Source organism: Baudoinia panamericana (genome assembly GCF_000338955.1).
Source record: "Baudoinia panamericana UAMH 10762 unplaced genomic scaffold BAUCOscaffold_13, whole genome shotgun sequence".
Lineage (NCBI taxonomy): Eukaryota > Fungi > Ascomycota > Dothideomycetes > Mycosphaerellales > Teratosphaeriaceae > Baudoinia > Baudoinia panamericana.
Window position 1 is genome coordinate 924428 of NW_006911269.1, and position 26517 is coordinate 950944.

Consider the following 26517-nt stretch of genomic DNA (forward strand, 5'->3'; position numbering starts at 1 on the left):
CAGCGGCTGGATCTGCGACGCTGCTTCCGGCACCAGCGCGGCGGTGGCGGCGAGCCAACGGGAGATGTATGCTTTGAAGGAGAGTTGATCTGTGTTGCAGTTGCCTGCTGCTTCGCATCTGCTTTCCTGCAGTATGTTGTTGGTTGTGAAAGTTGCTGTGGTTGATGCAACGAGGCCGGTGATGCGAGGAAACCATTTGTTGTCGTCACCTGTCACGTCTAGCATTACCGCTGCTCCGTAGAGGAAGACGCCCGAGTTGTAGGACCATTGGTCGTGGTCGACATTGATGCAGTTTATGTTACTATCTGTGCCGTCGTAGATGTTGTAGTTCGTTGGGTCGATGAGGCCGACGGAGGCGGTCCAGTCCCAGACTTTGTTGGCTGTGTCGGTGTACTGATTGTCCCCGGTGTAGCGAGCAAGGCGTGCGGCTAGTTGGAAGAGAAGCCCGTTGGCGATGGAATTCTTGTAGCTGTACCCGTCTGCATTGGGTAGGATCTGCCAGTGCAGGCCGCCGTTGCAGGAGCTGGTGTCCCAGCGGTCGGAGACGGCGTTGTAGACATTCTGGGCTAGTTGGAGCCATGAAACGCCGGTGGAAGGTGGAAGGAAGTTGTATTCTGCTGCGGCCATGCAGGTGATTCCCCACCACAGTTGGTCGTCATTGCCGAGAGCGTTCGGTCCATCAAAGTCCTGGTTTGCGCCAGCTTGTGCAAGGATACCGGCGGCAACTTCCTGGTCCCATTGGTAGTCTTGGGTGTAGTGGGAGTACTGAACCATAGTCGCCCAAGTACCCGCTGACTCCCACCACCACTGCACCGAGGTGGCTATGTCAGCTTCTGCCGCATGACCGGGCCATATCTGGTAGACTTACGTATGGCTGAGGAAGGACACCATTCTCCGACGGGTTGTAGTATGTCATGAGATTGCCAGCAATGATCTGTGCCGCAGACTTGATTTCGTCGACGCTGCCAACACCAAGTGTACCGGCTACGATGTGGATGGTTGCCGCAATGGGCATGAGGAGAGAGACACGAGTCATGATGGACCAACGAAGAGAGTATCGATCGACAGGGAACAGACAGGATACGAAATTGCAGAATGTACCTCGAGACGCATTATGAGGGCAGTGTACCCGCACCATATAGCTTATCGTCGGACTCAGCATCCTGACAGGAACAATGCCCACAGTGAGCATTCGCCATGACCGTTGGCAGTGTAGACAAACTCTACATGCGTCCGCTAGAATAGACGAAGTAGCGTAAGTCGGCCATTGGAGACGCCTGACATGAGCCGCAATTTGATGTGAGCAAGTAGCGGAGCTTAGGGGCGGTACCCACACATCGCCGTAAGGATGGTCCCACGGGAACAGGTTAAGGCGTGTTGAGCCACAGGTAGGAGCCCGTAACTGTGTCTAAGGCACAGTGCGCGGCCGTAACGTCTTTGCTGAGTAGAGGGTTGTAAGACTGAGGTGGCGGTGCTGCTTCGAATAGATCGTCCCGCATGCATCGCGCTTACGGCCGCTTAGGACACTCTCCTGGCGAAGGCCGCGGGTTTGCAATCCCAGTGTTCGCCGACTGCATCTTCGGTACAGCGGTACTTCATAGGATATGCTTTGATGCAAGGGGTTGAGTTGTAATGATGGGGGTAAGAGTGAGCCAATTGAAGGCGAGAAGCTTCACAGCGTTAGTGACAAGCGAGGAACGATGTCAGAAGTCTATGCACTTTGCCTTCTCAGATGTATCGTCTGCACCACTTGTCACGAAACGCTTCGTTGTCGAAAGAACATCAGCTCTCTTCATCTTGAGCTAGTGAGGAATGGGGCAACAAATCTATAACAATGAAGACATGAGTCACCAGCCCTGCTCTTGTGTGAAACCCATTAACTTCAGTTGAGACACTTCCGGTTCTATAGGACTATCGTGTAGCCAATTGCACCCGAGGCGACCTAAGAGTAGCCCCGCGACAGCCCGCTCCACGAGTCGTGCAATATTGGTCTTATTGCTACTGTCCATACAGCGTACATTTACCGTGTGATGCCGAGACGAAAACACACAGGAATGACTAACAGGAGCCTTCGTATCGCTTCACCCGTTGTCATGCCACACTGAATAGCTTGTTCCTTCCGGCAAACATCCCGGCGCAACAATGAGTGCGATAGAAGCCCTCTACATCTTCGACGAGCATAAGTACGTAAGTACAAACTTCCAAACCGGCAACTCGCATCGCGTGAACAATGATCTAACGTATCGTGACACAGCAATCTCATCCTCTCCCACAGCTACCTCGGCCGTCCACCTCCCGCCACAACCCTTCTCCCACTCTACCTACAACACCCCTCTCCCCGCCCCAGCACACTATATCTTCCTTCCATCTCCCCACCCACCCTCCTCTACTCCCTTGTCCAGGACAATCTGCTCTTCCTGTCCCCCTCCTCGCACGATGTCGAACCCCTCCTCGTCCTCGAATTCCTCCACCGGATCGCAGAAGCCTTTGAGGAGTTCCTCGGCAGTCCCTTGCTCGCCTCGAAGATAACAGCCAATTACGACATCGTCGCCCAAATCGTCGCGGAAGTGGCGGATGCGGGGATAGTATGTCAGGGCGAAGCGAACGCGCTACGAGATGTGGTTGAGACGGGCCCGGGTGTGCTCAACAATCTCCTAGGCAAAGTCGGACTCCCCGGCGGACCGGCACCAGGATTACAACTACAATCGCAGTCCGGAGGACCTTCACTCGGCTCCCTCCAAAGACCAACCCTCTCCCCAGCCCAAAGCAGCCAAGGGTCCGCCATCCCCTGGCGCCGCAGCAACGTCCGCCACACAAGCAACGAGCTCTATGTTGACATTGTCGAGACCCTCTCCGTCACACTCGCGCCCTCGGGACGACCTATCGCAGCGTTCGCGTACGGGAGTATAGCGTTTACGTCCAAAGTCTCTGGGGTGCCGGATTTACTGCTCACGCTTTCTACGGGCGGGAAGAACGCGGGGATGGGAATGGCGAACAGGGGAGATCAGTTGAGAGGCGTGATGGAGCGGGTGGTGTTTCACCCCTGTGTGAGGTTGAACCGGTGGAAGTCAGATGGGGTAATGAGTTTTTTGCCGCCGGATGGGAGGTTTGCTTTGTGTGGGTATGAGGTTGATCTGTTGGGTTCTGGTACGCCGATGACGGTGGGAAAGGGGAGTGCGTGGAGTCATCAGCCGAATTTGCCCGTGCCGGCGAGCGTCGAGGTTACGACGGGGGTGGGAGGGGGTGGGAATGAGTTTGAGGTACGGCTTGTGCAGCCTAGCTCCGGCTTGAGTGGAGGGAGTACGTCGGTGGCGGCGGCGAGCTTGCAGTCGAACCTTGGCTCAGGGGGTGGGAGAGGAAGTGCTGGCGGTGACGCCAAGGCGCCGTTGGTGGAGAACTTGACTGTGAATGTGCCTTTACCTGCTGCGGTGCGGAATGTAACGGATCTCCGGCCGAGCAAAGGCGAAGCACATTATAATCCGGCGGATGGGAGTATCGAATGGAAGGTCCCAGCGAAAGACTTCGGCCCTCTGGGCGCCGTGCTTCGCTGCAGCGTTCAAGGACCAACCACGGACGAGGACGGAGACGCGGCAGTGATGCGAAACGGCATGACAGCCACCACTTACGATTACACGGATGACGAGCCAACGACCGAGCAGCACACAGCACTCACTGCCACATCCAAAAGTGCAAATGGTAGACATGGAAACGGAGCTGGAGATGGTGTGAGACGAGAGCTGATGCCCACTTCCGCCACGCTCAGCTTTAGTGTTAAGGGATGGTTGGCCAGCGGGCTGAAGGTGGAGAGTCTGCTACTGGATACGAAGAAGAGTCGTGGGCTTGGGGCGGAAATCAAGCCGTATAAGGGTGTGAAGTACCTTACTGTTAGTCGGGGCGGGGTGGTGGTGCGGTGTTAGCTTGCATGGTCAATCTCGAAGTTCAATACTCATGATAACCGCTAGAAGGAGTGCCAGATCTCATAGCCCGTAGAAGGCCGGTGATGCTGAAATTGGGATCGCTTGGGGTGGTATATGTACAGCTCCGGTCCGCGAGATACGCACTCTGTTCCGCTTGAACGTCCATTTCTTGTCTTTGCGAGCTTCGAACAGCTTCACGTGCCACAATCTACTCGCTTCAGCTCCATTCCCGTCGCGTTCCGAGTTCTCCCTGTTCTGGTGTGATTGCTACGCTTAAACTTGACCCATCGCCTCCGCTCTCTGATCCTCAAGCTTGGCGTAGAACATATCGCGATTGCGGGTGGCTGGGACGTGGTAGCCTGATGACGTTCAGTCAGCGTGTTCAACCGGAATTGGTGACTCCGCGTGCGGGAGAAGTTTGTTCAAGTGCCGCAGCTGGTCTTGCTATCTCCATTGGATCGTTGTTACGTACCGTACCACCAGAAGTAGCCGCATGCTGTGCCGAGACCTGCAAATGTGGCGTTAGCATACCGTCTTACCCATCGTCATCTCGGTACTCCAAGAGCTACAATGCGCTGCAGGTGGGAAGCAGGCTCGTGTATGGCGTACCGAAAGCGACGGAGAGGTCAAGGACTAAGCCCCTTCGGAGCATCTGCAGTGTCTGGTCAGCCATATCGGTCAGTGAGACAGCGCTACGTTGTATGGTGAGTACGTACGCCAGTAATGGGCTTGACGGGCATCTTGAGTGTGGCTTTTTCTTCGATTTGGAGTGAGGTACGGGAGCTTCTACGAGCTGGCAGCGATGAGGTCCGGAGAGGGCAGGCTTGGCAGACGCGGAAGTTCCCGGGTATGGGCCTTTCCGTGATCACGCTTTCTCCTTCTTCACCAGTTCTCTCCACCTCCGTCCGTGCCCTACACTGACGCTTTCACTTCCATCACGTCAGGTGTTCGGCCTTCACAATTGAATCCCATGTGGGTGTAGTCCGCAACCCCGTCTTGTCGCTTGCTCATGCGCGCAGTGTGACCAACTACTTGGCTGCTTGTACAGTACCTCGGTTGATCCGTTGCCCGCTTCATTGCATGAATTTGCTATTTGGCATTGCCTTAAACTGCTTGTCGAGTTGTAAAGACTCAGAAGTGTAATAGGTTATTGTAAGTGCTTTCTTCGTGTTTATATCAACCTTTGCCTATCCTGTCGTCGATTTCATTCCCATCTGTACAGACGTTATGCCTCACGCAAATGAGCAAGATAAGGAGGTGCCAGACCGACCCATCTGCGACCCCGACAAGATCCGCATCATTCATGTTGGGATGGGCGCCTCAGGACTGTTGGCCGGCTACAAGGCGAGACGGATGCTCACCAACTTCGAGCTTGTCTGTTACGAGAAGAACGACTCTCCAGGCGGAACTTGGTATGAGAATCGTTACCCAGGGTGTGCGTGTGACATCCCGGCTCATGTATACACGTTTCCGTTCGAGCCCAACCCTGAATGGAGCGGGTACTATGCTTACGCCCCCGAAATACATGATTACTTCATGAGGTTCTATGAAAAGCACCAGCTGCAGGAATTCTGCGTGCTTAATACAGAGATTCTCAGCGCCGAATGGCGTGACCTCGAGGGAAAGTGGCACGTTCAGCTAAGACGAAACGACGGCTCGACGTTTGAAGACACATGCGATGTTTTCATCAACGGCTCTGGTGTGCTTACGAAGTGGAAATGGCCCTCCATTGAAGGCCTTCACGACTTCAAGGGTACACTGGCGCACTCTGCAAGATGGCCTCAGGATCTCGACTGGTCAGGTAAGCGGGTAGGACTCATAGGCAGTGGCTCGAGCTCAATCCAGATGCTGCCTCAGTTGGCAGACAAAGCGGAGCACGTCACCGTCTTCTTGCGCAACGAGACGTACATCGCGCCGCAAATGGGTGCCAATATCACAAACGAGGAAGCCGATCCGCTTGCCGCTGACCCTGCGGCAGCCGGCAAGCATCAATATACGGAGAAGGAGAGGCAACGCTTCCGGGACGACCCAGACTACCATCTGAAGTACCGCAAGCGCATCGAAAGCGGCTTCGCTGCCGGCTGGGGTATGTTTATGCGCGGCTCGGAGCTCAATGTCAGATTCAAGCAGATCGTGCAAGAGCAGATGCGCTCACGGCTAGGCGATCGTGAGGATCTGAAGTCCAAGATCGTCCCAAGCTGGAGTCCTGGGTGTCGCCGGCTTACACCAGGCGAGGGCTACCTTGAGGCACTTATTCGGGAGAATGTTACCTGCAACTTCAATGACATCACGCGCGTAAACAGCACTGGCATTCGAACCGCAGCCGGTGATCAAATCGACGTCGACATCCTCGCGTGTGCTACCGGCTTCTACGTCCAGTACACTCCCCACTTCCGCCTCACCGGCCTCGGCGGTCAGGTGATACAAGATCAAAAAGAGCCGAATCTCTACGCTTCCATTGCTGCACCAGGCTTCCCGAATTACTTTGTCGTGAATGGCCCGAGGGGAAATTGGGGTCAAGGATGCGCTTTACCGAGCCACGAAGTCCAGATCGAATACATTCTTCAGTGCTGTCGGAAGATGCAAGAGGATCAAATCAAGAGTATGGACCCGAAGGAGAGCGTTGCAACACAGTTGCATCGGTATCAGGATGCTTGGCACAAAAACGTAAGTCAGCACTATCATCTATTTTAACCGCCTGCAAAGTGCCAGTGCGGTCGCTGACGGTCATTTTTTCCAGCGCTCGATCTGGGCCGAGGAGTGCAAGTCCTGGTACAAGGACAATACTGTCGACGGGCGTGTGCATATTTGGTCAGGAAGTATGCTGCACTACCTGAAGTTTCTCAAGCGTCCGAGGTATGAGCATTATGATATTACGTACAAGGACCCGGATAACATCTTTGCATTCTTGGGCGATGGGACGACGATCGGCCTGAAGAAATATGGGGCGGAGTGTCCGGTACCCTACATTAGGAACCAGGATACTGCTTGGGAAATCGAGTAGTCTTAATACCAGAAAATGGGTCTTCCGAAGTGATGTATCGCTTCGTCCTGCTCTCCACCAGCGCTGCCCAAGCGCTCAGCTAGACATCAAGCCACACTGAAGACAGGACGTTCAACTCATAGTAGATTCGCAGTTCAGACTTCACGCCTCTTTTGCCTTTACCACGCGCACTCGAATACCGAGGCTGTCCGCTCGCGGCTCCCCAATGAACCATGTGCGGCTATGATCCACATCTCGCTCGCGGACGGTATCGACCAATTCCAGCTGGAAGCGGCGGAAGACGACAGTGAGGGCAGTTAAAATGTTGGTCATAGCAAAGCTACAGTTTATTACGTCAGTTTGGTCATTCTCAGCAGCATGGATGAGAATTACTCGCTTGATGCCCAAGCATCTCCTGTTGCCGAGACCAAAGGGTATCCAGTACTGCTCCATCATTGCCAGGTGTGCCGTGTCTGCTTCCAGCCAACGCTCAGGACGGAAGGTGTATGGTTCGGCGAAGACGTCGGAATTCATCAAAGTCCACGCCGGTGTCACGCTTATGATAGTCTGTCGGTTGCCATCAGCTGAATACCTCGCGCAGCTGAATGAATGGACGACTGACATTAGCAGGCAACGTATGGCCTTGGTAGTGGAGGTCCTCTCTAGGGGCGACCACAGGAAAGCGAGCGGTGACAATGTGTGCCAAACGCAGTGCTTCCTTGACAATGGCTCTCTGATCTAGGCATCAGACCTGTCTGAAAGGAAAATCGGAATCTGCTCAGCAGCTTACCAGATACGCGGAGCTTTCTAGGACTGCGATGCTCGGAATCGTTGCATGGTCCGGCATCACCTTATGAGCCTCGTCCTGCACTTTGCCCAGGATGACAGCACTGCTCAGGATATGGAACGTCGCTAATGCTAGCACTCTTCCAGTGGTGAGGCTGCCGGCAATCAACGCCTCAACGCCTTCATGCGCGATCCGATGGTAGCTCTTCTCGTGCGGTGGGAGCTTGCTTTCGAGGATAGCACGGAAGAGGTCTTGCTTCTCCACCTCGCAGTTCGCCTTTCTAAAGGCAGCATCTGCCTGCTCAAAGGTGTTGCATTGCTGCCTCGCGAGCTCCGTCATGCTCTATTCCACGTTAGCATGTGCCAAAGCCGAGCGCATGCGCGTTAACACTGACACGATACATTTGTAGTAAGGGTACTACGCCGGGCATTACGATTTGAACTAGCCACAGCGGAGCCTTGAGTGCGCAGGGTACGAGCCACAGACACTGTTTTAAAAGCGGAAATAGTCCTTGCATCTTGGAAAAAGAGGTAGCGAAGTCGTTCGTCTTGGCTGGGCTCTGTAGCATCCCCAGAGATTCGCGGAATATGTAGCTGGTGGAGACGTCTGTGGCGAACGCGAGAAACAAGCGCCGTAGCTCGATGATCTGTTCGTCATCCTTCATCTGTTGGAACATCATACAAAGCTGCTCAACAGTGGCCTGGATTTCAGGCTCAATGGCTTTGACAGCGCGCGTCGAGAATAAGGGGGCGATTGATGCCCTACGCTGCCGGTGCAGGTAGTGGTCGACGGTTCCGAATGCTGCTCAGGTCTATGTGAGTTTGTCACACATTGCGGGTAGAACCACTTCAGGAAGATAACTGACACCCTAGATTGCTTCCCAGTATGTGTGCTAATGATTTGTGCTTCTCTCGGACCTGCAGCGGGTCAGCGGTACCACCTCATCATGGTGGGACTAGTAAGAAGCCCGAGACTTGACACGTACGCTGCCTGGCGCACCGAACAATGTCGGCAGCCAAGAGTTGTCCGTGACGTGAACTTCATTCGGTCCAATGCGAACAATTGGGCATGCTTTTCGTAAGCGGGTTGACTCCCACAGCTCAAACCTCTTGCGAGTAAATTGACGGCTGCAACCTTACCATATTCCTCATGGAGCCGCTTGAGATAGAAGTAGTACCGCCCTCCTCCGTCACGATGCAGATCTATGATACACTCCCACCAACTTGTCAAGGCCGCGAGCCGTGGTCCCGGCACTCCGGAAAGAGGATGATAGAAGAGCTGACGAATGATAAGAGCGCACGATAGAGCAACACAAACACCAAGTAGCCGTGCTGCCAGCACCACATCCACCGGATGACTTGAGATCATGCTTGTAGTCCTGTAGTGTGATAAAGGGCAGGCGGATCAGGGAGAAGCGAGAAGGAAGGAATTTGAGCTGTTTGCCAATATAGAGCAGTGAAAGAGTGCAAGTCGCAGCCCAGGTGTGGCATTTGATCTGCTATCCATGTAACGAACAAGCGAAACAGCAACCCTCATACGTCCCGGGTAGTTCGTTCGTACAAGACTTGGACTTTCCTGCTATTCTGGTGTCACAATTTTGACAGCTCGGCTCATTACTGCCAGAAAGCGCGGTGGTGCTTATTGTGGCTTTGATTTTCCTTCTCGTACGAGACAGTCAGACTGGTGGGACGGAGCAGCGCTGACACGTGGTAGCAGCGCCTGTACCATCGGTGCCATCACCGTTCCAGCAAGAGCCAACGCCACTAAGAACTTCCTGCATTGGATCCGTTTGCCTCAATAAGCACAATGGTCTAACAAAGGAGTAGACGACAAGGATTCTCGCATGTTTGCGTCGTGAAGTGGGCTTCTGCGGCAGTTGCCGGGTCGGTCACGACCTCTTCTCTCCGCACTTTAGTGCTCCTCCTAGTCCATTACTCAAAGGATATAAGAGTGGCGCAAGAAACTTTAGCCTCGGGTTGATGCACCAAGTTCACTGGCTCATGGATCGATGGCAGGGCAGGAAATTGAGTGGGTTCAAAACACGTCGACAAGCACGCCTTATAGCGATGTCAGATAGCGTGACCATGCACGCCTCAAATCGCTACCACGCTTCCTTTACTGGGTGTCATACCGGCATCCGAGTACCTTACCGCTCACTCATGAATGCCGTCCGACTGCGCGACGCCATAAGCTGACTGCTCTGGCGCACTGGCCATCCATCGCGGCTACGACGGCCCTGAACAACACTCGCATCGCTATATCTGGATGCTCAACGGGGAGTACAACTTTCTAAGCGAGGCGCAGGCGGACTCTTAGACCGGTTGTCGGTCGTCGCGTACACGTAGCGATCGAGATTGGCATCACAGCCTCGAGAGGAGCTCCGTCTCGCTTGTATATGATCGGAGCGTGGTGGTCACACAAGGTAGGGATGTAGCAAGGTCTGGTTACTGCTCCTCCTCTTCTCATTTGGTGCACATAAAAGGCCATGATGGCCGTGAACCCTCGTCAGACGCTCATTGATTCCTTGAGGGGCCGTGAAGTCCGTCTGCCCAATCTGTGGGAGTACTTTCCCGGCTGGCCAGCTGCAACAAGCAAGGATCTTCCAGCAATCCGCCACCTTGTCAATCACCACCTGGATACGTGTGTCTGCAGCTTGGAACTTCTTTCATTGGCTATATGCTAATCTCGCACACTAAGACTATACACTACTGAGCTGCTTGGCCGGAAAAAAGCCAAGGCCTTTCAGCTTAATGACTTTCCATTGTTCGGGGCTGCATGGTGGCCGGACGCACCGCTTGATAGACTGCTGGTGACAACAGCTTTCTTCATCTGGGTAAGGCACCAACAAGACTTCGACGCCACAGTCAACCGCTAACATAGAGATTTAGATATACGCTTGGGACGATGGTATGCCGGACGACACAGACCTCGTCCCAGACGGTCGGGGAGCTAACGCCGGGTGCAGAACTTGACAATGCGAAAGGCGATTTGTGCGGCGACTTTGACAAAGCTCAGCAATTCCGATCACAAACTGTCGATTTCCTGCGGGACTGCCTAGACCTCCCTCCCTACACAAGTGGCATGCCAACGTTCCCTTTGATAACACTCCTGCAACCTTCTGTGAGGCTGATCTCGGAAGCATATTCCCTTGGTATAGTAACCCTGTATGCTCTGGATATCGCACTCGCGGACTTACATTGGTACCACAGCACAACGCCGCCGCTTATTAGATGAGATGCTTTTCTATATTGACAAGACTTCGCTTGAGCATAGACTCATCATCAGTAACGAGATCCCAACGCTTGACGACTACTGGGGAATCCGAATGGGAACGAGTGCCATCCATGTCACCACGGCTATGCTGGAGTATGCGTATGGTTTGGAATTATCGGAAGACATCGCTCGCTCATCCTTCATGAGGGATCTCTTCGACATCACGAACGAGGTCATCTCGCTTACAAATGACATCCTATCAGTCAAGAAGGAGGCAGCAGATGGCGCAGTCCACAACGCACTCATCATCCTTTTCGCGGAACTTGGAGATTTGGACGCTGCTGTTGCATCGGCAATGGCTCTCTTGCGCAGGCTCACCGCTCAATTCGAAGTCGTCGCTGAGCGACTGCTGCAAAGCGTTGAGACGATGTCCACAGCCGAACAGCAATCAGTCAGGACGATCATTAAGGGCTGCCAGTACCAGTGCACGGGCAACCTGGCATGGAGTTTGTCGACCCCAAGGTATGGCGTAGTGCAAACCGGAGAAGGTCGGCTACTTTTGCAACTGTAGCGTTTACTGCAGGACACGGTGATTCCACGTGCGGTTGCGGAGCAGCCTGTTGGCGACGGCGTACAGTGGCATGCTGCTGTAGTGCAAGTGAAGGTCATTAGATTTATACCCTGATTAGCGTTTGTACAGCGAAGAAATCAGGTAAGGTATAGATCGCACTTCATCTGGTTCTTGTCTCCCACTTCCGTCAGAACGCCCACGATCTCCATCTACTATAAGATTGTTTCATAATCATCGCCACTGTTGCTGACTCATGCTAATAGCCCCAGTTTTCGCGTGCCTACCATTGCGATGTGCCTCGGCTTGCACGCCTCGTTGCCAAAGCTCGTTTGTTGCCGTACTTCGAAGAGTGAGCGCGAAGACAACATCAGCTCTGGATGTTGGAGAAATTGAGATCGCGGGATAACCAGCGTTGAGCAGCATTCACCGAACACTAGGTCGTTGCGCACCGTGTGTCAAGATGATACACCTCGCAATGGACGATCTGCCTCCCTTTACGAACATCGCCGTAAGCGACGTACCCACTGTCCATGATCGGATCGTCAAAAAGTTCCACTCCCACCAGACACGCTCGCTCCAATACCGACTGAAGCAACTCCGCTCGCTCTATTGGGGTATCAAAGATGCCGAGCCCGCTATTCTGGAAGCGCTGCAGCTTGACTTGGGCAAAGGCCCGTACGAGGCGTTCTTGAGCGAAGTGAACTGGGTACTGAACGACATCATATTCATGAGCAAGAACTTGGAGCGATTCGTGAAGGATGAGAAGCCGGACGACATTGAGTTCACTAACAAACTGATGAACCCGCGCATACGCAAGGATCCGGTCGGTGCTGTCTTAATCATTGGAGCGTACAACTTTCCGATTCAGTTAAGCTTGGGGCCGTTGATTGGGGCGATTGCGGCAGGATGTACGGCCGTACTGAAGCCGAGTGAGAACTCGCCCAATTCGGCTCGGATAATGCAGCATATCGTTTCGGAGAGCCTTGATCGTGAAGCATACGAGGTCGTCCAGGGTGGCATTCCAGAATCTACCGCGTTACTGGAGCAGAAATGGGACAAAATCTTCTACACTGGCAACGACAAGGTTGGCACGATTATTGCGAGGAAGGCGGCGGAGACGCTGACGCCCGTGGTCCTGGAGCTCGGCGGTCGCAATCCTGCAATCATATCGAAGCATGCAGACCCTCGGTTGGCCGCGCGTAGGCTATTGTTCGCAAAGCTGCACAATGCTGGCCAAGTATGTGTCAGCCAGAACTATATCATGGTGGAGAAGGACATATTGCCAGCTTTCTTGCAACAACTGGCTATAGCGCTCAAGGAGTTTCAACCGCAGGGCGCAGAAGGCAACAAAGACTACGGCAAGATCGTCAACGAGAGGCAGTGGGCTCGCCTCAAGGGTATGCTGGACAGCACGCATGGCAAGATCGTTTCTGGTGGCCGGACGAACAAAAATACCTTATTTTTCGAGCCTACCGTGGTGCAAGTGGATAGCATAGAAGACTCGCTTATCAAAGACGAATCTTTCGGCCCACTGATTCCAGTCCTGCCCGTAGCGAACATCGACGAAGCGATCCGCAACGCCAACGCCGTCCACGCCACGCCACTGGGACTTTACACATTCGGCAACAAGCAGGAAACAGACAAAGTCCTTGCGCAAACCCGATCGGGCGGCGCCAGCGTCAACGATGCTTTCTTCCACGCATCAATACCTACCCTTGCTTTTGGCGGTGTTGGCGACAGTGGGCAGGGCGCATACAGAGGCAAGGCGTCCTTCGACTGCTTCACGCACAGACGGTCTATCACGCATACTCCGGGCTGGGTCGAGAGTATGCTGGATGTAAGATATCCTCCTTACACTGAGGAGAAGCTGAAGAAATTGCGGAAGATGCAAGAAAAGAAGCCGGATTTCGACCGAGAGGGTCGCGTCACAGGTGGGTGGGTCTGGTGGACTATCGGACTTGGGTCGAAGAGTGCAACAGGTGCGGGTGTAAGGTGGGCAGTGTTGTCCGCAGTTTTGGCGGTGGCCGTGCGGATCTATCGTGGCCGGCTGGTGTAAGATGAGACATAGGTGGCCGCATGATAGTGGTCCGACAACATGTGAGTTATCGTAGCATATGATACCACGATCAACATTTCAGACGTTCAGAGGAACTGAGAACCCTATGCGGACGGAAGTGTGACACCTGCTCGCGTCCCCGCCTGACGGTTATGTGGAGTACGTGCATGTAGACGAAGAGTACCTGCTCTTATGCGGCTGGCGCCGCGGTAATCGCCTCGGTTTGTGTCAAAGGTTGGTATCAATACCATTCCATCCCGCGTTGCCTTTCGTCAGGGCTGTAACTCGCGAGCACCAACTCAGGTTGCACTGCATCAGAACGTTGCCACGGTCGCGGCTGAGGCTCGCGAGCCTACCCGCTGCGGAGGTGATGTGGATGTTCTATTTCGGATCCTTGAGCTCGCACCTTCTTATTGCTCAGTCGCAGTTGAGTAATGTTCGGGCACGCGAACGATCCGAGACAGAGCGGCAGCTGAAGACCAAGCAAGAGCAGAAGCATGGCTGGCGTGTCAGCAACGGCGGAGGAGGGAGGCGCATCTTCCCTCTAAGGCCGATCATCACGCTTGCAACATCTGCAACAGCAAAAACAGCACCGCAAGTACAGGCACGTTAACTCTCCTTGCAGCTTCTATATCGCAGTGCGACGAAGTAGAGCCTCGAGCCTGCTGGCTCTATTGCCTGACGCACGTTCTGTCGCAGCACTTGTCAGCTGAGCGCTCGCGCATCTCTTCTGCCCACAAAGCTGCATTGTTCTATTACATCACCACCTTGTCTCTCACCTTTGTTGTCATTACTGCTGCTAAACGCACAGAATCTCGCCTCCGGCCTACAAGAAGGAAACGGACATCCTCGCCGCAGGAAGGTGGCTTGAGCGGTACGTCACTCATCAAACTGCAGCTGATATGCACTGGTGCCACGATCTGAAATCTTTCGTCAATGATCGACAGGGCCAACAAAAGACCCACCACTGACTGACCCGCTTCAGCAGGTCCAGCCCCTCCACTCTACCTCATCAGCCTTGCCGACAGTGGCACTACCCATAATTGCGTATTCGTGCCACCTCACTGTCGCTACCCTATCTGGTACTTCCTACTGTGACAGCCCAAGTCACGCCTCGCCATAGCATGAGCTTGCAGAAATCGGCCCTGCCTATCAACCTCAAGACCAACAACAACGTTGCTGCACAGGATGCTCAGCGCAAAGTGTCTCTCAACGTCGATCCCTTTGCCGCACCGGACGTCTATTATGGCGCCAGTCACGGCCCTAGAAAGGTCGCCAAGAGCCGGACAATGTCGGCGGTGAGTCTGCACCGTCCCCATGCACAACGGGGTAATCTCCGTCATGGCCATATCTGCCTAGTAGCATGGGCCTGTGGTATCAGGGTAGGACCGTGCTAACGGACGCAGATTGAGCCAAAGAAGGAAATCAGCACCTCTCCAACAGCCGTGAGACAATTCGGCAGACGTACCAGCCACGATGTGCAGGGTAATGCCCCGCGCCGCTACCTAATCAATGTTGAGGACACTTTGAAAACGCTCCTCGCCAGCGAGGACACGGATCACAACATTCAGATCACGATTGAGGACCATGGCCCGAAGACGATCCCACTCGGCACTGCTGCATCCGGTGGTTACCGTACCTTTGACATTCGCGGCACTTACATGCTCAGCAACCTGCTGCAGGAGCTGACGTTGGCGAAGAAGTACGGTCGTAAGCAGATCGTACTGGATGAAGCGCGACTCAACGAGAATCCGGTGAACCGGCTCGCACGCCTTATCAAAGACCAGTTTTGGCCGAACCTGACGCGGAGGATTGATGGCTCGAACATCGCTGCCGTAGCCAAAGACCCGAAGGACTGGACAGCCAATCCGCACCCGCGCATGTATATCCCGCGAGGGGCACCGGAGCAGTTTGAGTACTACACCCGTATCTCGCAAGAGCATCCGGAAATGAACCTCGAGGTGATTTACCTAAAGGAGAATCCGACTGATGAGGACTATGTCCGCGATCTGAACGAGGCTCCAGGCCTTCTTGCTGTTGCTATGGAACGCGTTGAGGACACCCCAACCGGGAAGCCTGATTATCGTGGTCTGCCGTTTGTAGTACCTGGGGGCCGCTTCAACGAGCTTTACGGATGGGACAGCTACATGGAGACTCTGGGTCTTCTTGTCAATGACCGCGAAGATCTATGTGAATCCATGGTAAAACATTTCTGCTTCTGCATCCGCCACTACGGCAAGATCCTCAATGCCAACCGCACCTATTACCTCTGCCGATCACAGCCGCCATTCTTAACCGATATGGCTCTGCGCGTCTATGACCGCATCAAGCACAAGTCCAGCAGCATGGAGTTCCTCAAGCAGGCGATACTCGCCGCCATCAAGGACTACTACTGCACCTGGATGTCCAAGCCGCGCTACGATCCAGAGTCCGGCCTCTCGCGATACGTAGCCGGCGGAATTGGTGTCCCGCCGGAAACCGAAGCTTCTCACTTTGTTCATATTCTGACACCGTATGCTGAAAAGCACAAGATGAGCTTCGACGAATTTGTCAAAGCCTACAACTACGGCCACGTGTACGAGCCGGAGCTGGACGAATACTTCCTGCACGACCGTGCTGTACGTGAGTCGGGCCATGACACTTCATACCGTCTCGAGAAGGTCGCCGCCCACCTTGCCACAGTCGACTTGAACTCCTGCATTTACAAGATGGAAGTCGACATTGCGCGCACCATCCGCGCCTTCTTCGGCGATAAGCTGCAAATTCCGAAGGAGTGGCAAGTGCCTGGCCAGGCTACCGTAGAGACGTCGAGTACCTGGGACCGGCGTGCCAAAAAGCGACGCCAGATTATGGACAAGCTGATGTGGGATGAGGACAAGGGCATGTTCTTCGACTACAACACTGTGAAGAAAGAGCATACTGGCTACGAATCTGCGACCACCTTCTGGGCCATGTGGGCCGGCGCCGCCACGCCCCGCCAAGCCTCGATCATGGTAGAGCGCGCTCTGCCTCGCTTCGAGGTTCACGGTGGTCTGGTCTCCGGTACTGAAGAGTCTCGTGGACCTGTTGGCATCTCCCGACCCAACCGTCAGTGGGATTATCCTTTCGGCTGGGCCCCGCAGCAGATCCTGGCCTGGACAGGCCTCTTACGGTACGGTTTCGAGGACGACGCGCAGCGTCTGGCTTACCGGTGGATCTACATGGTGACCAAAGCGTTTGTCGACTTTAACGGGGTGGTGGTGGAGAAGTACGATGTCACGCAGCAGATCTCTCCCCACAAGGTCGAGGCGGAGTATGGGAATCAGGGCAGCGATTTCAAGGGCGTGGCTACTGAAGGGTACGTCTGGCACTTACTCCCGAATCTTCCGGTTTTGTATTGACTTGGTCTAGGTTCGGCTGGGTCAATGCTTCATACGTCTACGGCCTACAGATCGTCAATGCGCACATGAAGCGCGCCCTCGGCGCCGTCACGACTTGGGATACGTTCAAGAAGGCCATGGAAGGCGGTCACACGGATGATGCTGACATTGAAGAAGAGCACCAGCCAGCCAAGCTGCATGTGGCGCCTCACGTGCATGCTGCGGCGGGTATGCCGTTACCGCACAGTCAAGAGGATACGGAAGCACACCAGAAGAAGCATAATGCTGAAGCAAACGGAAAGCCTGTCGGTTCTTAAGACGCGGTACACGTGGGATGTGTTCTTGGTTCGGGGACCTAAGTTTGTTGGCGAGGTGTTCCGGTTGTGGTGACTACACAAGCGATGTTCTCTCGCGAGACGTCCTAGGCTGCATGCAGGGCGTTGAAGTGTAACTAGAGGGGATCGATCATTTAGCGCTGGCAACCGTGGCTGCTTTATGCATACATGTAGGTGAATCCGTAGCCCTGAGTGAGCCAAGGGTAGCCGTTGCAACATGTATTCAGAACAGTTAACCTACAAGCCTCTCTTACTATCAATGGCTTGGAATCGAGTTGTTTACCTTTTACTTGTTTTGCCATTTACGGTTGCATCTCATTGATCTGTACCAACAGCAAAGCGTCCGTGACGTACACATAGCTCTCGTGCCCAATATAGGTACGGATGCAGAAAGTCTGACGCGAAGGTTTGTCTGGTCGAAAGTCTGTTGCTCATCTGTTGGCGTTGAAAGTATGCAAGCCTCTTTCCCAAGGGTTGTTCACGATACGAATAGAACAATGAGATTAGTGATGGCGGCGTCTTTACTGTGGTCTCCACCTCGCGTGCTCTGTCCGCGACGATACCCGCATTCGAGCATGCCAATACATTGAGTGCTTCAATCCTGCCGGCTCCGCTGCCCCGCTGGAGGGCACCCTTGTCTTGCGTAGGCCACTTCTCGACCTGCATATCACTTCGTAGCACTGCAAGTCACAACAGATTCCGAGCCGCGGCTGTGCGTACGAGACAACTGAGATATACGAAGACTATCTCTCTGGGCAGGCATTTTGCGGCATAGGAGCAATTGGGCAGCGGCTGAGTCACACTCAAGACATACGCGCTTAATGCGGCGAGCGTAGAGCAGTGACTATTGGCTGAGGCTCATTTACGGCGGCACTGCACGCTGGCATACGTACCCCATCCAGCGCATAGCAACGACCGCCTGCTGCGTTGGACTATAGTGTAGGACTCTGGCGAACAAGCGACCCCTTCTATAAGCATCGCTTTACAGGCAGATAGCCACATACCAAACGTCTTGGGACATTGGCTTGCTACGGCAGCCGATAAAGCCGCCATAATGGCCGAAGATCCATTCAAAGCGAAGACCATGAAGCGCAAGAACGTCAAGGGACTGGCATTAAGCGCACCACAGCCCAAAGCCGCTCCGCAGCCTTCAGAGTCTGATGCGCAACTGCCTGGTTCCATAGCAAACGTGAACTCACGCAAGGACGATACCTTGGAGATAGGGGTAGAATTCCGGCCAGAGTGGAGGACGGAGGATCTAGAAGTCATCAAGGAGCTTGGGTCTGGGAATGGCGGAACGGTCAGTAAAGTGCGACACAAGGCGTGGAATATCATTATGGCGAAGAAGATTATTCATGTGGAGGCGAAGAAGGAGGTCAGGAAGCGGATTGTGCGGGAGTTGCAGATCATGCATGATTGCAACAGTCCGTATATTGTGAGCTTCTATGGAGCGTACATGAACGAGTCGGGCGATGTGACGATGTGTATGGAGTATGCGGATGTTGGGTGAGTCGACGGTGCTTTCTAAGCAGATGAACAAGGCATTGACTGTTGAACACAGCTCCCTGGACTCCATCTCTAAGCGATTTGGACCGGTGCGAGTTGACGTGCTCGGCAAGATTGCGGAAGCGGTGTTGGGCGGCCTCAAGTATCTCTACCTCGCTCATAGGATCATGCATCGCGACATTAAGCCATCCAACATCTTGGTCAACTCTAAGGGTCAGATCAAGCTTTGTGACTTCGGCGTGTCCTCGGAATTGGAGAACAGCGTGGCGAACACCTTCGTCGGTACTGGAACTTATATGGCGCCTGAGCGGATACAGGGCTCACCCTACACCGTCAAATCAGACGTCTGGTCGGTAGGTCTGACGCTCATGGAGCTCGCAGTTGGCAAATTCCCGTTCCAGGTGGAGTCGGAGGACGACGATGACGCTGCCGGTCCGCAAGGTATTCTTGATCTGTTGCAGCAAATTGTGCTGGAGCCGTCGCCCAAGCTACCGCAGAGCGACGCCTTCCCGCAGATACTAGAGGATATGATCGATAAGTGCTTGCTGAAGAATCCGGACTTGCGGCCAACTCCACAGGAACTCTACGACAAAGATGCGTTCTTGCAGGCAGCGAAGCGGACTCCAGTCGACCTCGAAGCATGGGCGGTGAGCATGATGGAGAAGTCGAACCGGAGATCGCATCTAGCGCCGCCGTTGTCGCCCAGCACGCAAGCCCTGCTTCGCGGTGAAAGCGAGACTCCACGGACTGCTACAACCATGACACCACGTACAGCCACTACAATAAGCACACCCGGCTTCTCGTCCAGCACCCTTCCTACACCGACGTCTGGCGACATCCCTATCGGCACACCTAGGGAGAATGGTTCGGCTTACGGTAATCGGCCGGCATACCCTGCGCGAACAAGCAGTGCGCAAACAGCGCCAGGCTACGGACAGCAGCAACCCATGCATCTGCCAATACGGCAGGCGCCCGCCAGCAGACCTGGGACTGGAAGGTCAGAGGACCGGAGTGAAGCGGGCTACAGGAGAGCTGCCAAGCCTGGCTTCGTGCAATGAGCTGCACACGAGCAGGCTGCGCGGCGTGGCTGCTCCCGATCGCGGTCACACCGCAGAGCAAGGGCATGCGATCTGCTTATGCGAGTATGTCATGCATATTGGATTTCCGTCTCCAAGCCGTGAACGCAGTCGGCTACGGCAGTTGACACCCGCAAGCACGCGCCAGCTGCGCGTGAGATACCCAACCAATATTTCCAATTAGATCACGACTATTTTTGGAGCATTTACCGGCGTACTGGGTTGTAGCGAGGACGACTGCATGTGGCGAGAATGTAAGGACTGGGCCGAGCTAGCCACCCTTCAGATCACAGCTTGTGGCATGGCGATAAGGCGTTGGTGGAACGTTGCTGGGGGTTGGTGGACGACGGAAATGCAGATGGAAACGACAGCGTCGGGAGACCCAAGGTGTGCACATCACCGATGTAGGATGACCATGTGCACCATGAGTCAATCTTTCATCCCGACGATCTCTTGTGCTCGCGCGCAGTCTACTCACCTAACCTCACTTACGCCGTGTTTGACCTATGGTCAAGGTCCCATGGTTAGTGGACCGCGAAATGACTGCGTCTTCGATAATGCTCGTTCACATACTGTACCCTCCTGCTAACCAGTGAATAGCAGTTTGGCGGATGCAATTGATTACGGTGAGGCTGTCTTTTGAGAGGAGTCTCATGGCCTCGCGCATAGTTGTTGGGCTTCATTCCCGTAATAGCCTCACAGCAGCAGTAGTGATTGCAATGCTATTCGCAGCAGACTACGACTCTAGGCAAGGACATAGCGTGAGTGAAGCTGAGCGTGGTCGGCCCAACATTGCCAGTGTGTCTTTATCGGAGCTGAGATCGCTGCTTCATTAGATGCGAGCCACAAGCCAGTGATTGACACCTGCCGCCTGCGCCACTGATCTAGAATCGTCGGTGTTGAAGCCATTCGGGAAGGGTGGTCAACAAGTACCCGAAAGTCGCCAGGAATGTGAAGGAACTGGCCGAGGTCGGTTTCACGCCGCTTGTCGTCGGAAGTGGGCCTCGCTGCTCGCTTGCCCTAAGTGGTTAGATCGGTTATCCTTCCATACATGTATCGGAGCAGGGCAGTTCGATGATGTCGCATTTCTGCGCTTTGCGCTGAAGGAGAGCGAGTGGGCATTGACTGCAGCAAAGGAAGCACTGGCATTGGGGCGAGCGAAACCAAGGCTTCCTTATAGGACGGTAGTCAAATGTTAGATGGACATGGAAACAGAGCGATCGAGTGAAGATGCAGGGAATCGATCGGAGTGGTGGCGGGGTCTGTTGGTGGGGCTTTCGGCGCGGAGAGCTTGATAGTCTCGATACATTTAATGATGTTTCTGCTCTTCACTTACACCACTCTCACAATCCTCAGAACTACTCTCTGAAAGCACTCAAACACATCATCATGGCTAAGGAGTGTCCAATCAAGTTGGCCAATACTGGCGGCGGTGGCACCCGCAACTTCGACTGGTGGCCAGACCAGTTGAGGTTGAACATCCTCCGCCAGCAGACGCCGGTCACGAACCCGATGGGTCAGGACTTCGACTATGCTGAGGCGTGGAAGAGCGTAGACTACAAGGCGTTGAAGGAAGATATTCGCCACGTCCTCACAACCTCGCAGGAGTGGTGGCCGGCTGACTTCGGGCACTATGGCGGGCTCTTTATCCGAATGGCATGGCACTCGTAAGTGGCACGCTTGGCTGTCTCCTGATGCGAGTCGCAGAACTGACTGCTTTACAGTGCTGGTACATACCGCGTGTTGGACGGCCGTGGCGGAGGTGGCGGCGGCCAGCAGCGCTTTGCGCCACTCAACAGCTGGCCCGACAACGTCAGTCTTGACAAGGCCCGCCGGCTATTGTGGCCCGTGAAGCAAAAGTACGGCAACAAGGTGTCTTGGGCAGACTTGATGCTGCTCACCGGAAACGTGTCTCTCGAGGACATGGGCCTGCAAACTTTCGGCTTTGCTGGTGGTCGGGCAGATCAGTGGGAGGCTGACGAGTCGGTCTACTGGGGTGGCGAGACCACCTGGCTCGGCAACGATGTTCGCTACTCTCAAGGTCACGAGGGTTTGGCCGAGGGCGGCGTTGTCGACGGTGACATGCACAAGGTTGATGCCAAGGATATCCATTCCCGCGATCTCGAGAAGCCAGTTGCTGCATCTCACATGGGCTTGATTTACGTAAACCCGGAAGGCCCTGACGGTATTCCCGACCCGGTTGCGGCTGCCCGTGACATTCGCACCACGTTCGGCCGCATGGCCATGAACGATTACGAGACTGCAGCGCTCATTATCGGCGGTCACACATTCGGCAAGACTCACGGTGCAGGCTCTGCTGATCATGTTGGCAAGGAGCCGATGGCCGCCCCCATTGAGAGCCAGGGTCTTGGGTGGAACAGCAAATACAACAGCGGTAGTGGCCGTGACACTATCACCAGTGGTTTAGAGGTCACCTGGACGAAGACACCAACCAAGTGGAGCAACCACTATCTCGAGTACCTCTTCAAGTTCGATTGGGAACTCACCAAGAGCCCTGCCGGTGCCAACCAGTGGGAGGCGAAGAACGCAGACAACATGATCCCTGCGGCAGACGGCGACCCGAACAAGATGCAGAAGCCGCGTATGTTGACTACCGATCTGTCCATGCGCTACGACAAGGAGTACGAGAAGATCTCGCGCCACTTCCTCGAGCACCCAGATGAGCTGGCAGACGCTTTCGCGCGTACCTGGTTCAAGCTCCTGCACAGAGACATGGGTCCGCGGACACGCTGGATCGGCCCTGAGATTCCTAAGGAAATCCTGCTTTGGGAGGATCCAGTGCCGAGCGTCGACCACGAGCTTATCAGCAGCGAGGACGCCAACCAACTAAAGAAGGAGATTCTCGGAACCGGCATCGAGCCAACCGAGTTCATCCGCACTGCATGGGCTGCCGCAGTCACCTATCGTGGCAGCGACAAGCGTGGCGGTGTCAATGGTGGTCGCATCAGGCTTGAGCCGCAGAAGGACTGGGAGGTCAACAACCCGGAGCAGCTCAAGAAGGTCATCAAGACTCTCGAGGATGTTCAGCAGAAGTTCAGCAGTGGTGGAAAGAAGGTGTCGTTCGCCGACCTCGTTGTGCTTGCCGGCAACGCTGCCGTGGAGAAGGCCTCCGGCATTTCGGTTCCTTTCACGCCTGGCCGTACCGACGCCACCCAAGACATGACCGACGTCCAGTCATTCGAGCACCTTAAGCCAACGCGCGACGGCTTCCGGAACTATGGCAGCGGCACTGACCGTGTTCGCACCGAGCAGTTCCTTGTCGACAAGGCCCACCTGCTCAACCTGACTGCCCCAGAAATGACGGTGCTCATTGGTGGAATGCGCGCACTCAATGCCAACTGGGACGGCTCTAACCACGGTATTCTTACCAAGCGCCCTGGCCAGCTCACACCAGACTTTTTCGTCAATCTTCTCGACATGGGTGTCAAGTGGCAGCCAACCGACAACAAGAACGAGCTGTTCGACGGTATTGAGCGCAAGAGCGGCGAGAAGAAGTGGATCGCCACTCGTGCTGACCTGGTCTTCGGCTCGCACGCTGAGCTCCGCGCCATTGCCGAGGTGTACGGCAGCGCTGGCAATGAAGAGAAGTTCAAGCATGACTTCGTGGCTGCGTGGGACAAGATCATGATGAATGACCGCTACGACGTGTCGAAGCATAATAAGACGGGCGTCTACCAAGCTCGCTTGTAAGCTACCGCACGTATCTTCACGAGAAGGCAGCAACGTTGCATGAACCTGCTTACTGTAAAGTCGATTCCGTACAGTCGGGATGAAAATGTCAATCACACTTACCGTCCTTTCAATCGTACGCAAGTGCCCTGTTTGACATGTTACATTATGTTTTCGAATGCACACAAAGCGCTATGCCACCCAGCACAAAGGCCATGCCTATCCATGTATCTTCACGGTAGGGTTAGCGGTAGCTGATGAGGGGGTTAACCATATACGTGCCTCGCGTTATGACCTTGCCTTCCGCATACCATTCGCCCAGCACGGTAAATAAAAACGCCAGGGCATTAGTGATTGGAACGGTCAGACTCAGCTCTGTCGCCAAACGATCAGTGTTCGCCCGGGCCGACAATACTTCGGTCCATGTTGACCTACCAGCCTGACCGATCAGTAGGAAGAACCAAACGCTGCCCGTCACATTAAGCAGTAACGGCACCGCGTAGGCCGGGTTTTTGAGGAGATCGTAGACGGCGTAGACGATGCCCAGGATCTTCCGATTGAGCCACGATGTCTTTGGGTCTGTCAGCGCTGGACGTGCGGGCTGCGGTTTATGGTCTCGAGCAATGGCCGCTCGCCGCATAAAGGGTGTTGTCAGTCCCCAGCAGGCTCCTACGGCTAAAAAGCCTAAGACCCAGCGCCATATCGGTGGAGAAGGTGTATGTGAGTCCATGGCAGCAGGTGGGTGAAACGAATGGTGTTTGTGTATATGTTCCCTCACTGTGCCTTCCTGCTCTGTCAAGGATCAGTGCGTTCGGAACCAATGAGGGCGCGATTGCGCGATTGCCGATGCACGATCGATGTCATCGCTTCCTTCAAGATTCCAACAACGCAGGACGCCTTATCCATGCACAAATATAATATGAGCATGACCTTTCGATAGTCCAAGTTGCGCTCTGATCTGAACGGTGGAATCGCTATCATGGCGCCCTCACGCACCAACCCGCGCCCTTCATACTTCACCGAGGAGCAACTGGAGACCTGGGACAACAATGGCTATCTCCTCATCCCGGACGCGCTCTCCCAAGATGAAGTGCAAACACTGCTTGCCGAATCATATCAAATGCTCAACGACTTCAGCCTTGACGACCATCCCATGACCCGCTTCTCCACCGGTGAGAACAGCGACCATGTCGGCGACGACTATTTCCTCTCCTCTGGCGACAAGGTGCGCTTCTTTTTCGAAGAGGACGCGTTCGACAATGACGGCAAACTTCTTAAGCCGAAGCATTTGGCCATCAACAAGATCGGGCATGCGTTACATGTACTTTCGCCCAACTTCCAGAAGGTCTCTATCAACGACAAAAACAAGCGGATCGCGAAGGATCTGGGGTTCAGGGATCCGAGAGTGCTGCAGAGTATGATCATCTGTAAGCAGCCGGAGATTGGCGGAAGGGTGCCACCGCATCAGGATTCTGTGTTCTTGTATACGGACCCACCGTCAGCCGTGGGCTTCTGGTACGCGCTGGAGGATTGCACGGTGGAGAATGGCTGCTTGTCGTTCGCCGCGGGGAGTCACAAGCGTGCACCGATCCGTGACAGGTTCGTGCGCTCTGCGGACAACAAGGGGACGACGTTCATCCACAACGAAGGCAGCCAATGGCCGGAAAGTCTCGAAGAGGACGGTGAGGTGAGGAAGGAGGTGTACGAGCTTGGCGAAGTCAAGGCCGGCACGTTGGTGCTCATCCACGGCAACCTGCTTCACAAAAGCGAGAAGAATACAAGCCAGAAGGGCAGGATGATCTACACCTTCCATATGATCGAAGGCGAGCACAAATTCGATGAGCGGAACTGGTTGCAGGTTCCGGGCGGGCCTGATGCGTTCACGAAGCTGAACGAGGCATCGTAACGTCTACGACTTGTGTATTGTTGAGCGTTCTGCTAGCGTGCTAACTATCTAACATCGTTCTTCGCGGATCGATCAGCTTAGCTGTGCCGCAATCTCTTGAGCCGTCACATTCATCATTCTGAACGTCGGATGCAGGCTATTCAGCCAGAAGTACTCATCCACCGGGACCGAGCAGTTCGCGTAGAACGTGTACCAGGTCGGCGTGCCGTTCTCATACGCCACGCAGTAGTTCGTGGTATTCTTATACGCACACGTCTCCGGGTGAGAACAAGGATAGTCCAGGACCTGGGTAAACGCACTGTTGGTGTCGAAAACGTAGGTGAACGCATCACTGTACGTGCTGCTGAGATTGGCTGCAAGCCTTGTCAAATTGGCATTATACCCTGCGATAGCAGCGGCTTCTACTGTCTGAGCCGCTACTGCTGCGGCAACGGTCAACGGCGAGCGGTTTACGGGCGGCACGTTCAGGAAGAGGAAGTTCCGCGCTCCAGTTTGGTAGAGTTGGTCCATCAGGCTTGCATACTCCTGGAAGACGAGGCTAAAGACCAGACTGCTGTTCGCTTCGGAGTAGGCATTTCCGACGTCGTTGATACCGATGAAGGTTGCGAAGAGAGTACTGTCTGCCTGCCAGTCGAAGAAAGAAGGATGCCCTGCGTACACTGGTACGTATTCCTGCTGGATCTGGCTTTTGAGACTAAGCACTGTCGGCAGATAGGGCGTCACTAGGGCGCTATCGACTGTGGCTCCTCCATAAGCCAGGTTCACGGTCTCGACGAAGGTCCTGTTGTAGGTCGTGGTCAAGAAGTCGACCCAATTCGGCCCATTGGTCGCCGTATAGCCCGGATATGCTGGGTTACCGAGAGGGTTCGACGCGTTTGGCTGGGCAAGCGTGTCGTTGAAGCCTGTCGTGGTGTAGCTGTCACCGAAAACGACCATCTTGGATATGCCCGCCCAGCCGGGCCAGTGATTGGTCGGTGTAGAGCATGATGCTGAAGCGGTTGTGGTACGTGTGATGGTGGTCCAGTAAGGTGGCCTTCCAGCTGTTGCCGAAGGCACCAGCGCGCCAAACGCCACAGAAAGGATGGTTGTGTAGCTCATGATTATACTCATGTTATCTT

General features: G+C 54.6%; 10 protein-coding genes across 10 annotated transcripts; 8 read left to right on the top strand and 2 right to left on the bottom strand.

Annotated features, from left to right (window-relative positions):
* The first annotated feature begins 1781 nt into the window (after nucleotides 1–1781).
* BAUCODRAFT_134290 (uncharacterized protein) lies at nucleotides 1782–4363 on the top strand. Its single transcript, XM_007682594.1, has 2 exons — nucleotides 1782–2183; nucleotides 2255–4363. Exons 1-2 carry the CDS (start codon nucleotides 2143–2145, stop codon nucleotides 3915–3917), a joined length of 1704 nt encoding a protein of 567 aa, XP_007680784.1. The 5' UTR covers nucleotides 1782–2142; the 3' UTR covers nucleotides 3918–4363.
* A 624-nt stretch (nucleotides 4364–4987) lies between these two features.
* On the top strand, nucleotides 4988–7019 carry BAUCODRAFT_38521 (uncharacterized protein). The gene is made up of 2 exons (XM_007682223.1): nucleotides 4988–6584; nucleotides 6658–7019. Exons 1-2 carry the CDS (start codon nucleotides 5145–5147, stop codon nucleotides 6919–6921), a joined length of 1704 nt encoding a protein of 567 aa, XP_007680413.1. The 5' UTR covers nucleotides 4988–5144; the 3' UTR covers nucleotides 6922–7019.
* A 43-nt stretch (nucleotides 7020–7062) lies between these two features.
* On the bottom strand, nucleotides 7063–9055 carry BAUCODRAFT_78040 (uncharacterized protein; the record flags this gene model as incomplete). Its single annotated transcript, XM_007682293.1, has 7 exons — nucleotides 7063–7467; nucleotides 7523–7633; nucleotides 7691–7963; nucleotides 8076–8491; nucleotides 8553–8592; nucleotides 8667–8758; nucleotides 8827–9055. The coding sequence occupies 7 exons, from the start codon at nucleotides 9053–9055 to the stop codon at nucleotides 7063–7065; spliced, it is 1566 nt and encodes a 521-aa protein (XP_007680483.1).
* A 1120-nt stretch (nucleotides 9056–10175) lies between these two features.
* BAUCODRAFT_78588 (uncharacterized protein) lies at nucleotides 10176–11471 on the top strand (the record flags this gene model as incomplete). Its single annotated transcript, XM_007682341.1, has 5 exons — nucleotides 10176–10327; nucleotides 10385–10520; nucleotides 10576–10594; nucleotides 10653–10838; nucleotides 10897–11471. The coding sequence occupies 5 exons, from the start codon at nucleotides 10176–10178 to the stop codon at nucleotides 11469–11471; spliced, it is 1068 nt and encodes a 355-aa protein (XP_007680531.1).
* A 238-nt stretch (nucleotides 11472–11709) lies between these two features.
* Nucleotides 11710–13642, top strand: BAUCODRAFT_38526 (uncharacterized protein). The gene has a single exon (XM_007682224.1). The coding sequence runs from the start codon at nucleotides 11947–11949 to the stop codon at nucleotides 13525–13527; it is 1581 nt and encodes a 526-aa protein (XP_007680414.1). The 5' UTR covers nucleotides 11710–11946; the 3' UTR covers nucleotides 13528–13642.
* Nucleotides 13643–14651: 1009 nt separating this feature from the next.
* On the top strand, nucleotides 14652–17467 carry BAUCODRAFT_569904 (glycoside hydrolase family 37 protein; the record flags this gene model as incomplete). Its single annotated transcript, XM_007682595.1, has 3 exons — nucleotides 14652–14856; nucleotides 14971–16864; nucleotides 16918–17467. 3 exons carry the CDS (start codon nucleotides 14652–14654, stop codon nucleotides 17201–17203), a joined length of 2385 nt encoding a protein of 794 aa, XP_007680785.1. The 3' UTR covers nucleotides 17204–17467.
* Nucleotides 17468–18043: 576 nt separating this feature from the next.
* BAUCODRAFT_290360 (uncharacterized protein) lies at nucleotides 18044–19915 on the top strand. The gene is made up of 2 exons (XM_007682596.1): nucleotides 18044–18712; nucleotides 18783–19915. The coding sequence occupies exons 1-2, from the start codon at nucleotides 18276–18278 to the stop codon at nucleotides 19783–19785; spliced, it is 1440 nt and encodes a 479-aa protein (XP_007680786.1). The 5' UTR covers nucleotides 18044–18275; the 3' UTR covers nucleotides 19786–19915.
* Nucleotides 19916–21177: 1262 nt separating this feature from the next.
* On the top strand, nucleotides 21178–23725 carry BAUCODRAFT_38528 (uncharacterized protein). The gene is made up of 2 exons (XM_007682225.1): nucleotides 21178–21470; nucleotides 21528–23725. Exons 1-2 carry the CDS (start codon nucleotides 21193–21195, stop codon nucleotides 23512–23514), a joined length of 2265 nt encoding a protein of 754 aa, XP_007680415.1. The 5' UTR covers nucleotides 21178–21192; the 3' UTR covers nucleotides 23515–23725.
* Nucleotides 23726–23737: 12 nt separating this feature from the next.
* On the bottom strand, nucleotides 23738–24223 carry BAUCODRAFT_151853 (uncharacterized protein; the record flags this gene model as incomplete). The annotated part of the gene is made up of 2 exons (XM_007682597.1): nucleotides 23738–23868; nucleotides 23929–24223. 2 exons carry the CDS (start codon nucleotides 24221–24223, stop codon nucleotides 23738–23740), a joined length of 426 nt encoding a protein of 141 aa, XP_007680787.1.
* Nucleotides 24224–24348: 125 nt separating this feature from the next.
* BAUCODRAFT_290267 (uncharacterized protein) lies at nucleotides 24349–25668 on the top strand. The gene has a single exon (XM_007682598.1). It carries the CDS (start codon nucleotides 24473–24475, stop codon nucleotides 25397–25399), a length of 927 nt encoding a protein of 308 aa, XP_007680788.1. The 5' UTR covers nucleotides 24349–24472; the 3' UTR covers nucleotides 25400–25668.
* The last annotated feature ends 849 nt before the right edge of the window (nucleotides 25669–26517 follow it).